The following is a 12,323-nucleotide window of genomic DNA, read 5'->3' on the forward strand; positions in this document are numbered from 1 at the left end:
GCAAGCGGCGGGATCAGGTTTGAATGAAGGCAGGGGGAAAGGTCACGCCCTCAGCGGCAATATCGCCGGGTCGAGGGATGCAGGCCCGCCTTGCGCACGCTCGCATGCACGCACACATGCGCTCGCTCTCACCTTGCAGTCGCCATCAATTCGAGCGCGCCAAACGCGATGCCGCCGCTTCGCATTCCGTCGCGCCGGAGAAGGTGCTTCCGGTTGCTGCTCGCGCAAAAATGACAATTATGGGCGAATTCTCTAGGTTGTCAGCGGGGAAAATTTGTTATTTCGAGGGGGTCTCCCGCTGCCACTTCGTTACGTAGAGGTCTCAATACATGTGCTTCTATGTAGTAACGGCGGGGAATAGAAAAACTTCGTTATATCCAGGAATTCGTTATATGGAGGTTTGTTATAAGCAGGTTTAACTGTAGTTGCACATCGAAGGCTCATGCATGATGGCACTCTGTAGACTAAATGGTAAGCAGTGTCCACTTCTATTTCGTATTGCTTGCTTGTAACTTTATTTGCTGCACCGTATGATATTGTATTCAAGAGAATTTGAGGTTGTAGAGCTTAGCACTGGCCTTTATGAACACTCTCATGGTGATTGGGTATTGGACCACAGTTCAATGCTCTTTGTCAACTGTGTTTATGGTAATAGTACATGTGTCTTTGGCAAAGAAGTTGAATGCGGACAAGCAAGCAGCCAAGAGCCCTTAGGAAGAAGCTCGGGAGCTCCTATCTGAATACATGGGAAAGGATAAACCACTGCACCAAATTTGATGAGGTTGCTTGCATTTAAAAGAAAAAATTGAAATCTAGTGACTGTTGGAAGTAAATATTTGATTTAGGTCGTTCATTTTATAATAAATATTGTTGAAAATTGCAAAATATCAGAAAACATAACTATCAAGCTTACAACTCTGTAACTCAGCGATGAAAAATGACATCACAATTCTATAAGCTGAATCTAATAGCACACAAAATTGATTTACTATAGATCGCTCTCAAGTACATCACTGATATGTTAGTAGAACGTTTGCAAAACCATCATTAACATTGTAACAAAATCACCAATTGTGTCCAGGTAAGATATAAATTAATATATCAAATTTGTCAACTTTAGTTGCTCTAACAAATGCAGTTTACAGAACTGTGATGTCTATATTTAGAGCAGAGTTACAGGTTTGTAAAGTTCCTGCTTCTATTTTTCTTTAAACTTACCAGTTCTTGTAAATTTTCATAAAAAAAATCCAGGACCTAAATCAAAATTATGCTTCCTACACTCACTAGAATTTAACTTCTTCCCTTGAATACAACAAATTTTATTCAAATAGGTCCTGAGGCTGCCTCATAAAAGCATTTCTGCATCTTACATGTACATAATTGAATAGGCAGCACGGGAGTTGGCCCCAAGCTAAAGCTTCCTCTTAGGTCTTGTCCTGGGAGCACATATCACTGGCAGAATAAAGAACATTACGTGCTCGTATTGGTGATTATGATTCTTGAAATTAAATGAGAATGTCCAGAATATCAAGCTCGTGAAGTGGTCCTGCCTTAAAGGGGCCCTGAGACAGTTTTCTAACTAATCGTAAAATGGCCTTACTATTGAAGTTAGGTTGTCATTGTTTTATGACAACCTAACTTAGGTTGTCATAAATCAGCATGCTGTCATTGTTTTATGCAGGTTGACCACATCTGTGTGGAAGGCGCCACAGCCCTGGGCATTGCCTCTCAGGAAGGCCACGAAGCAGTCGTGCGTGCTTTGCTTGAGCATGGGGCTGACCCTTCCCATGCCGACCAGTGTGGCCGATCTCCGCTGCGCGTTGCGACCAAGGCGGGGCACCTCAACGTTGTCCGACTCCTCGAAGAAAGCCTGGCACTGGGCCGCTCAACCCAGGCCTTAGGCTCTGTTAGTACGTCATCGCTCGCTTCTGCAGCTTCTACTGCACCATGTGCTGCCCCTCTCTTCTGCCCAGAGTCTCCAGAATCAACGAGTGACAAACGTCGTTCACTTGCATCCACCCACTCCGACTCTAAATCATCGAGCAATCGGACCGACTCAACAGCTCGCTCCCAACACAATGCTGGTGTTACCACCTTGGCAGAGCCTGGTGCAACCAGCCTCAGCTTCACCCAGCAAATACAGCAGTGCACACGTTCGCGGCACCGTGCAAGCCGGGTTCTTTCACCCCTCAATAGTGAGGGTCGTTCGCCGTCCAGTCCTACAAGCTGCAACTGGCCGCCGGCAGCTGTTGTGCCACCGCGCCGGGGCCCGCTGCCAGATCTTCCCGTCATGGCCGTGGATGCACGGCCAAGGCGTAATGGCATTGTTACCAATCCCAACTGTAAAGGGAACAAGCGCTCCACGTCCGATCAGTTGCACAGCAAAGTGGCCAACTACAGGGAGGGAGTGAAGGGGCCAGTGCTTCCCGTGAAGAAAGAGACACCCTTGTAACAGTTGACTTGCGCAACGGTTGCATTATTCTTCTGTGCTGCCTTGCATGCTTGCGCGCAGGTGCAATGCAGTAGCTGTAGTACTGTGGTGGTGTGCTGTATGAGAGTTGCAAAGCCACACTGCAGTCACTGTTTTGCCAGGGTTAAGGGATGCACATCAACAACACAACCTGCATGTGGTCCTTATCTGCAAGCAGTGGCACCTGCTACATGCAAAGGAGCGTGCATCAGTGCAGGGCTCGGTGGCGCCAAGAGAGCAGCTGCCGTCATGACAGCTCTGTGGGTAGCCCACCATTCCCGTGGGAATGCGCGCACTGTGCCTTTATTTGAAGAGTTTGTTTGCATAGGTGCTTCTTTGTGGGCAGGTTTCTGGAACACCCAGAATGCTCTTGTTTTGTGGTCAGTCTTTACACGCCTGTTGATGAAAAATGTAGCACTTCGTTGCTTTGCAAAGGACTGCATACTTTGTTTGCTGAACAGCATGAACATCACTCCTTGTGCTAATTACCTTTTCCTTTGAACAGATAGTATCATTTTAATAAATTAAATATAGGTAAAGGTTGTTCAGCTGCAGACTTTGATGATGTTTCTCTGTACAAGCAGGCCTGGTGGATTGTTGAACATCTTGTCAGAAAAGCACGATTCCATCACTCACACCTGCTGCATCTCAATTGTGAAGGAGCACATATTTCTATAAAAACGAAAGAACAGTGTAATTAATGACCACACATTGATGCTCGAAAGGTTATGCAGTGCAGGATAAAAGAGGTACAATGAAAAACCATTACGGATGGCACTTTCACAAATATTATGAGAAGTAGCATTCAGATGCTGGTTGCTCTTCTCATCCACAATGGAATGCATAGACAGTGGAATATAAAGGTCTGTGCATGGGTGATGTCGAAAAAGGCATGCTTTCATTTGCGTGCAACTATCTCTTAAGCAGGGTTGTAAATTATTTTGTTACTGTATAGATTTTACATAAAAGGCATTTTACTTATCGCACCATTATTATTTTTGTGAAATGTTGTCTCAATAATGTTCTTTCTAAGGGTGTTTGTGGCTGCCAAAGCCATTTTCATGCTGGCATAACAAAGGCGGACTTTTGGCACTTGTCCATAACAGCAACCGAGTCAAAGCAGTGCATTACAAAAATTTATTACAGTGCATGCGGATTCAGTCTGGACAGTAAATGTAGATGGTTTGCTCCTATGAGGGCTGTGGGGATGTCATGTACTTTAACTGGGCTTTATAAAGGGAGCAAAGTTATAGCAATTGCAAATGAATTACCATGGCAAGTTTTTCATGCAAGCTTTTACCTTTATGAAAAACAGGCTCAATATGAAAATCATTTTGCAAATATTTTCATTGAATCAATTTGCAAGCTCTGATTACTTTAAAATATGCTAGCAGGGATGATGTAGATTTAAAGCTTATATGATAAACTCTCATATGAACCACATTTTGTTTGATCTGTATTAACTTACCCTGTCCTGTTCATTTCTTTGTTGCCATTGGTTACCCTTTATTACACTGGACGAGTGATTTGGAAGCAGCTGCTGCTGCTGACCGAACAATGCAAAACCTAGTCACATTCAAGAGGCCATAGAGCACTGAAATCTAGCAGTAAGGGTGAACGGTGCTTTCGTGTAAAGGTGTCTCTAACCCTTGTTGCAACATCTAAAGGAACAATGGAGTTAACTTGCTGCAATGGCTCCTCAGCAAGCACACTTCCCTGAACAGTTTTCTGATGTTGCAACTATGTGGAGGCACATGTGGCAAGGCACGTTTTCTAAATGAGACTAAAAATAAATGGGTCAAAGCTAGGAAACCTCAAATTTATCACCCATATGCTATGCACACAAGGAAGTGAACAAGCCCAGCAGGGCAGCTTGTACACAACTTATTTTGCTTTCTGTGTTGAATCTGCAGTCATGACCATATGAAACATTTTAAGAGGGGTGTTTGTTGGTATGGCATTGATCACCGACAATTTAAACTCGCTTCTGCATTATTGCACATTTTGGGATCCCAATCTGTTCTGTGCAAGTGTCCATTGGGCATTCGTTTCTTAAAGGAACTGTGTACTCAGTACATGGAAGTAGTTCTGCTTTTCATTTTTTATAAGGCACACATTCAGTGTAATGCTTTGGTGTCCAAAGAGCAGAATTTGTTGGAATCATTGCATTGCAAGTACTGTTTGACATGTCTAGTCAGTCTCCGCTTGTCGCTTGACTTTCCTACGTGGCCTCGTGCTGATTGAGCCAACAATGGAAATATCTTCGTATCTCAAGACAGTTGTACAGAACAAAGCAATAGAAGTTGATCGTTCGGACCAAATACAGATTGGGCAATACAAGTTTTTTTGTTGCCAGAGGTCTTGCAAGAGACCAGTTTAGCTGCACTGGCTCGTTTTATTTTTGCAGTCAACCCACGTTGCCCGTTTCCCCATGGTTAGTGTGACAATCTTTGTGCTCTTGCGACACCATCAGTGAAATGAGATTATGTTAGAACTCTGCCAATTTCAAATTGTGCTGGAATTTCACGCAACATTCATAGTTCCAACTGGCTTTACAACCTTGTGGTAGCAGTAATTTCCAAATATGTAGGAAAAGTTTAGGCATCCCAAGGAAATGTCCAAATAGTCTAATAGGAGTAAACCTAGGTTTATACTACTACTTCTGGTAACTAAAGAGGCGTAACATATGAACAGCTTTGTGTAGACAGCTCTGTGAAATCTGTGCACGCTGCTTCAGCAGGAAGTCGTTGCTGGATGGCGGCCCTTGCACATCATGATACAAACGTGATATTCATAGTCTAAACATCTTGAAAACAAAGCACCGACTGCAAATGCACTGTCGATGCGTCACAGAGATATGGTTATGAGCAAAAAAGTGCTGCCATGCTTGCTCCTAAAGCTTTGTGCTTTCATTGTTGAATGGGGAGCCTGTGTGCGATCGTGTAGCCTAAACTGAAGGTTGCTTGTGCAGCGGATTTAGTTTTGACAAATAAAAATGCTTGTAAGAAAGTTATTTTTGTGAATCCCTTGTGAAATGTGTGCACCCATATAAAATAACAAGTTTCACAACAGCCAACATCTTGCATCCTCTTCTGCACAATGGAATACCAAGAATGAGCACAGCATTACCATACACATTTTGACATTTTTATTCCTGCAGAAGCACCGAAATAAATAGCACTCTTAAGATAGTCGAAAAATCGAATGTTTTATTAAGTGCAGCAAAACATCCACTGCTTGAATTTAGAAGCCTTGAAGCCCAGTCATTCAGTGCCCATACCTGCACAGAAAAACAGTCATGAATGCAATTTCTACAAATGCTCGGGTGTATTGCTGTAATGTCTCGCGAGAACTGCCCAGTGTGCTACAGAAACTCTAAGTTGTGCAGCAAATTATGGCTGCTGCCTTCTCACCAATAGGCAGGAAGTGTCTTGCAGAAATCAACTTCCATTTACTAAACTTTAGTGGACATGCAGAACTGTATATATATATATATAACTAACTGCAAATGGAAAGGTGGGCATGAAGCGTTATGAAAACCAGGATTTATTTACTGGCAATATTAGCAATTGTGCTACTAATAGTTTTCATTAAAATTCATTTGGTGAAAATATTCGTTAACACACACAAAATGGCCTCTTGGAAATTACCCAGCAAGAGTGGTATGCACCAGCAAAACCTATTGATTTCCGCAGTCAATTGGGGTTATCGAACTTGTTGTTGCCGCTGCTGCTGACATCAAAGCCCTACTTTCAGTACTATCAGCGTCAAATGAAAGCCGAACAGCGGAGCGCATGCCACAAGCATTAGAAACAGGATAGTGCGCGCCGTCCAGTCATCAGCGCAGACAGGCCCACACATCCGGTTTGATAGCACAGCGCCACCCCACTGAAGTGCGATTTTTCTTTTTTACCTGTGTTCCCACTCGGATTTTTGAAAGGAAGAAAAAAAAAAGAAAACAGAAGCGAAAATTCTGCAACATTCAGAAGCGCAGGTTTCGCTTGTTTTCTTTTTTTTATGTTGCAGAATTTTCGCTTCTGTTTTCTTTTTTTTTCTTCCTTTCAAAAATCCGAGTGGGAACACAGGCAAAAAAAAAAAAAAAAAATCGCACTTCAGTGGGGTGGCGCTTTGCTACCAAACCGGATGTGTGGGCCTGTCTGCGCTGATGACTGGACGGCACGCACTATCCTGTTTCTAATGCTTGTGGCACGCGCTCCGTTGTTCGGCTTTCATTTGACGCTGATAGTACATTGGAAAACATAACATTGTTTTCCATGAAAGCACTCTAGGGGAATAATGAAATTTGAGTCCTTTTCCCGGGAAAGATTGCTGTGCGGCCAAAATAAGCCACTGCCTGGTGGAGCATCATTTAGAGAGCACTTGGCCATCGGCCGGGAGAGGCTAACTTGCATGCGCATCCAAACGAGTTGTGCAACTTTTATTACTGAAGTGTTGCAGGAGACAGCGCAAGAAGCAGTGCATAACACTATGCTCACAATTTTTACACCAAGAACAGCTGGAAGCACACTAAATTCATATGTTTCATTAATTTAGCTACTAACTATTCCATTGATGTGGTGTGAGGAAATTTCTTGCAGCCCTTGGTGACTGCCTCTGTTAAAAGGCGAGCCACAGTGTGCATAGGTTTGGTCACTGTTGACCCTTTATGGACAAGTGTTGCCTGCAGGCAACATACCAGCAAAAGAGGTTTTTTTCCTTGCAGAGTTTTGGTATTAAGTAGGAGGTTTCTGGCAAAGTTTCTTTGGCCAACACTGAATGACAAGCAGCAAGCGTCATACGATTTTTTACAGCAGGAAGACAGTACAAGGAAGAAGTTTGGCACACGACTAAATTTTTTTTTTTTAAAGCATGGTCAGAAGAGATAGACTGACACAACATCTATGGCTGCAGTAGTATCGCACATGGCGCAAATCAAATGAAATGTACACGTATGGTTTACGTTTGATGAGAGCTGTCTGTACAAGTTCCAAATGAAGCCATATTGGCTTGGAATGAAGCCCCACTTCGCAAAATATTTTCTTTTCATTGATTATGCTTATTCTGAATGTGTTTTGCATATTTCTACGTATCATACTTAAAGGATTAGTAGTATTGGACTGAAATGAAGTTGCAGTTGAATTGTAGCCTAAGCTTGCTCGGCAACATCGTGATAATTGTTACCTCCCCCCACGCACGCACGCGCGCACACACACCCACACACACAAGATGCTTAACTAAATGCAGTATTTGTCCAATAGAAGATGTAAGTATCGCTAAAACTTCGGTTCGCAACCTTTGGTCCCAATTTCTGTGCGCATTAAAGCGTTTTTTTTTTTTTTTTTTTTTTGTTAGCTGCATTTTAAAGGTCAGTTGCAAGAAGCTTTGACCGTAATACAGGTGCCTTACTTTTGGAATTCCCATTCCCTGTTGTCAAGTGGACAAACTTGGCGCGTCTTCAGCCACCGGGAGATGCAGTGAAAGTGGAAGGCGTGCTGCAATGGTGACAAACGTGACGGTTGAAGACAATACGATGTGCTGTTTTCGGTTACTTAAACAATTATACCCCGGAGTGGCCAAGCACCGCTTACATTGCATACTCCCCAAGCTACGGTGCATTCCTCACTGGTTGCCGAAGCCTGATTAGCCTGGCATTCGATACCTGTAAAGGTGTATGAATCAGCAGTTGCACGAATGGAAGCCTAAAGTAAACAGGCGGGCGTATTTTGAACTTACAGAGATCCATAATGTGATTTCTGCAGATTGCGCAGTTGTCCACTACAATATCTGCAACAAGAGACTCTTTACAGCGCTTATGCCTCAAAACACCAATCTGTCATCAGCGCGGTCGAAACCTTACCCCATGCCCATAGCGCAACTGCATTCCACTGAAAAAGAATAAGGAATAGATATTTAGAAAACACCCTACAGTCAAACCAAAAGGAACACAGCAAGCCAAGCGAGGAAATGTGACTCACTTTCTTGACTTCAAAGCGTTTTTTGTCTCCCCTGGCAGAGCTAGTGGAACTTGGCTGCTCAGACTGGTCCACGTCCAAATCGTCGTCCACTTCCATGGCCATCTTTCAAAGACTCCTACAAACAAAGGCAAGTCGATAAGTTCGAATGTAGGATGAATTGACTGGCAATGAATGTACAGCTGCACGAATTGGGCCAGAGGTATCGGGCACAGCACGAGCACAACGGCAGCAGCGGCCAAGCTGCACACGAAGCCAGAAGCCAAGCCAGTCCCAAAAGCCAAACAATTGTCCAAACCACGACCTACTGGAACTACAGACCTGCACAGATGATGTCCGGCTTCTATGGGAGCAGCTTGCGCCCACTTTCGTTCAACCGGTGGCCATAGGTGGCGCTTTTATAACCTGTTTGTCTGCTACTCGGCGAGCGGCTGGACGGCGTTCGAATGTGTGCGCCTGCTCTTCTGTAGCGGGCTGCTAGCATATATGACAATTTCTTGCGAAGACAACAGCTAGTATGTCAAAATTGTTTAAGTGTACTCATTGTAGTGTTATGTAATAACGCGTAAAATAGTTCACGAATTCTTTCTAGGTTTGCCATTATGCGGAAATTTCGCGCCGCTCCACACAAGAAAAAATAAATAAAAACCGATCGAGTGATCGCTTACGTGTTTGTTCGGCCCGCCAAATATGCATCGCGGAGCTTTTATGAAACTGAAAACTGATGCTAGATCCCTTGCTTTGTTCTGACTTACATAATGGCACACAACAGTATACCATAAAGTGATCGTTTACGTTATCCCATCTGCAATTAACTCAAGAAAGCTGCATGTAGCCAAGGCTGTAGTTACATGCCTTCGGCAGCGTCTGCAGGTTATCGCAGCCTATGTGTGGCCCGCGTGTACATATCGTCTGCGTGATTCTTTTAAATTTTCTCGTTCATATAACTATAGCAAGTTATTTATTTTTGCATTTCATTATTACTCCATTGCACTGTATGAATCTTCTTGTAATCAGATTTTTTTCCCTACTACGAAGGCAACTGAAGGAAAAGTTATCTTCGGTCGGCTGTACTTGTTTTTCTTTCTTGCACCGATCTTCCTACACTATCTCGTGATCGAAATGAGAAGCAATCATTCGCAAATTTTGTTTTCTTTTTTATTTTTGTGAATTCATACATTTACAAACAATGTAAACGCTTTGTGGCTGCATAAATATCGGCACGAACATTGCGACAGATCGCAGAAGCAGACGACAGCAACCAGGTTATAACTAGCGCCACGCTGCTCGTACGTTCTGTCCCTAGCGGCACAAGGGGTGAACTAGACCAGGCGTACTGGAGCAGGGAGATCTGTGCAGGTCTGGAGTTCAGTAGGTCGTGGTCCAAACCACGGTCCAAACCACGACCGTCCAAACCAACGCTACGGTCGCTAGACACCGTACCAACGCCTCCTATAAAGACATGGAGGTAAAAAATACAGCGTTTTCCGTCATGTAGACTGCTGTCGCCAACAGTCGGCTGACCAAAATCGGTGCCGCGTCGGCCTAGTGTGAATGAGCCTTGAGCGCACAGCGGCACCCTAACAGCGGAGCCTGTCAAGCAGGCGTCGGCGGGGTTTTGTATGCGTGCAGTTCTCGGAGGCCATGCTTTGGTTGGAATAGTTTTGTTGATTTCCGTGAGGTGGCGCTGCAAACATTGTCCACATTGGTCATGGCTAGGTGGCGTATGCCACCGCCCGATTTAAAGGGTTCAGCCTCATCCATCCATCCATCCATCCATACAAAGAAGCACAAATAATACCCGTGTCACACGGGCACCCACAAACTCCTTTAGGATAAGGGAGCGCGAAACTTCCTAAGGGAGTTCGACCTCAAGGAAGTTGTGGCCGTTCCACACGGCCAATAACAAGTTTTCATAAGAAGCCGCCAGAGGCGCTATCAGCGGCGTTTGATGTTTGTAGAATTACAAAAATGTAACTTCTAATTACGCTCGTATCTATTATAATTAACGCTCCTTCCATAAAAAACACTATTTATTATATTTGGTGCGAAAAACATACACCTCGCTAAAAATCAAAGTGCACTTGCTAAACATAGCAGTGCTGACAGCGACGCTAGCCACCATGTGCTTCTCTGTGTTCCTTTGCGGCGGAGCGAGTATGCTGATTTGCACTTGAACGTTTATTTATTTCAATAGAACTGTTTTGAAAAACACTCGACATTATTTTTAATGCAAACCATAATTAAATTCTCAGCTTTACAACAACAAGCCTGGGTACGAGAGTACTCCCTTCCGCCGCTGAGGGAGATCGCTGATCTCCCTTGACCAAAAGCTCCGTTAAACTCCCTTAGTGGAAGGGCGACCGTGTGACATCGCATGCATCTCCCTCAACATAAAGACGACGGAGTTGAAAGGAGTTTGCGGATGCCCGTCTGACAGGGGTATTAGTTTTGAAGAAAGGCTCAGGAACATGGACGAAAATAAATGGACGGTTAAAGTGCACAAGTATCTCTACATGAAAAGCGTGGACACAGAATGGAGGAAGAGGTTAAGAAAGTTGGCAACCAAGCACAGGATAATTCAAACTGTAAATATAAAACCAGGAGTCATCAGAAAGAAAGTGTGAGAAATAAAGACAGCGAACTGGATGCGGAGAATGGAAACAAAAGGGACAATGGATATTTACAAGAATGAGAAGAAAGAAATGATAAGTGAAAATCTGTACGGTAACACAAAGGGCAGTGCCTCGCTATTTGAGGCTTGAGCTGGTTGCCTAAGGACAAAAAATACCGCATATGTGTAAGCTGCAGAAAGAAATCCGGAGACCACTCAGCAAATACTAATGGCATGTGAAGGGATTCACCCAGCGAGACCCGGAGGCAACGTACACCTTCCAGAAGCGCTTGGATTTCAAGTGGATGGAAGCATCAACCGGTCAGCAGTCGAGATTAGCAAGAAAAAAAAAAGCTGGTAAGAAATTGATACGACCGGATTCGTTAGAGGCATAGGTGGCCATACAAGGTAGATAAGTTTTGAGGAAAAGAAAGAAGATTATGGAGATGTAGACAAAAATGCTAGAATGAAAGACATCTGTACAGTATACTTGAATAAATAAGGCAGGCTAGGTGACTGCTTGTCACCACACCTTTTCAAAGGGGATGCCAAAAAATTTGGAGGACGCTTAAGCTTCGCCTTTAAGAGTGAACGCGATATCATTCAAAGACATAGGTCGGCGCACTCACTCATGAGTGCACTCACTCACAATCACTCGCACTCATTTCAAAGGCGTGAGTGCGAGTGCGAGTGAGTGCCAGTGAGTGTGAGTGCAGGTGAGTGCGAGTGCGAGTGAGTGCTGTGAGTGTGAGTGCAGGGGAGTGCGAGTGCGAGTGAGTGCCAGTGAGAGTGAGTGCGAGTGAGTGCCAGTGAGTGTGAGTGCAGGTGAGTGCGAGTGCGAGTGAGTGCCAGTGAGTGTGAGTGCAGGTGAGTGCGAGTGCGAGTGAGTGCCAGTGAGTGTGAGTGAAGGTGAGTGCGAGTGAGTGCCAGTGAGTGTGAATGCAGGTGAGTGTGAGTGAGTGCCAGTGAGTGTGAGTGTGAGTGAGTGGAGGTGAGTGCCTGTGAGGGGCAGAAGGGTCGTCTTGCTACGGCGGCGGCCGCGTGGGTGTCGTATCTCGAAAGCGATCTGCGACGTGGAAAAAGTGCGCGCCCGCGCGGGCCTCCTCTTCAAAGCGATTTGCGCCGTGAACAATGTTCAACTAGAGCCGGTAACTTTGTATGCGCGGTGTTTTCGACGTTTAGTTCGCTTTGAAGCGAGAGGTGGCACGAAGGTCAATTCGCTCGCGGCTATAGCTGCGCCTCCTTACTCCAGCGTTCTGACAGCGAG

General features: G+C 44.6%; 2 protein-coding genes across 4 annotated transcripts in view; one reads left to right on the plus strand and one right to left on the minus strand.

The window, feature by feature from the left end:
• LOC119448065 (ankyrin repeat domain-containing protein 50-like) overlaps window positions 1-5,483 on the plus strand; it is a 78,299-nt gene extending 72,816 nt beyond the window's left edge. Inside the window, exon 9 of the mRNA XM_049665128.1 lies at window positions 1,636-5,483. Within this exon, the coding sequence (XP_049521085.1) occupies window positions 1,636-2,452 (817 nt within the window). The 3' untranslated portion in view covers window positions 2,453-5,483. The remainder of the gene's footprint in view (window positions 1-1,635) is intronic.
• Window positions 5,484-5,603: 120 nt separating this feature from the next.
• LOC119449384 (RING-box protein 1A) lies at window positions 5,604-8,747 on the minus strand. Of its 3 annotated transcripts, XM_049666755.1 has the most exons (7): window positions 8,623-8,744; window positions 8,446-8,560; window positions 8,328-8,355; window positions 8,204-8,254; window positions 8,059-8,129; window positions 7,877-7,962; window positions 5,604-5,750 (listed from the first exon to the last, which is right to left on the minus strand). In XM_049666755.1, exons 2-7 carry the CDS (start codon window positions 8,545-8,547, stop codon window positions 5,738-5,740), a joined length of 351 nt encoding a protein of 116 aa, XP_049522712.1. In that variant the 5' UTR covers window positions 8,548-8,560; window positions 8,623-8,744; the 3' UTR covers window positions 5,604-5,737. The 3 variants fall into 3 exon arrangements, with proteins under 3 accessions (XP_049522712.1, XP_049522711.1, XP_037568481.1); XM_049666754.1 differs by having other exon boundaries at window positions 8,328-8,560; window positions 8,623-8,747; XM_037712553.2 differs by having other exon boundaries at window positions 8,328-8,707.
• Window positions 8,748-12,323: the final 3,576 nt, after the last annotated feature.

The sequence above is a fragment of the Dermacentor silvarum genome, chromosome 4 (assembly GCF_013339745.2).
Source record: "Dermacentor silvarum isolate Dsil-2018 chromosome 4, BIME_Dsil_1.4, whole genome shotgun sequence".
In the NCBI taxonomy this organism is placed as follows: domain Eukaryota; kingdom Metazoa; phylum Arthropoda; class Arachnida; order Ixodida; family Ixodidae; genus Dermacentor; species Dermacentor silvarum.

What these genes read in the sequence shown, in the direction of transcription:
- LOC119449384 (XM_049666754.1), bottom strand. Translation starts at nt 8,547, where the DNA reads ATGGCCATGGAAGTGGACGACGATTTGGACGTGGACCAGTCTGAGCAG. An exon ending in AAATCACATTATGGATCTCT is followed by an intron (nt 8,130 to 8,203) that starts GTAAGTTCAAAA and finishes ACACCTTTACAG; the next exon opens with GTATCGAATGCCAGGCTAAT. An exon ending in TAGCTTGGGGAGTATGCAAT is followed by an intron (nt 7,963 to 8,058) that starts GTAAGCGGTGCT and finishes TCACCATTGCAG; the next exon opens with CACGCCTTCCACTTTCACTG.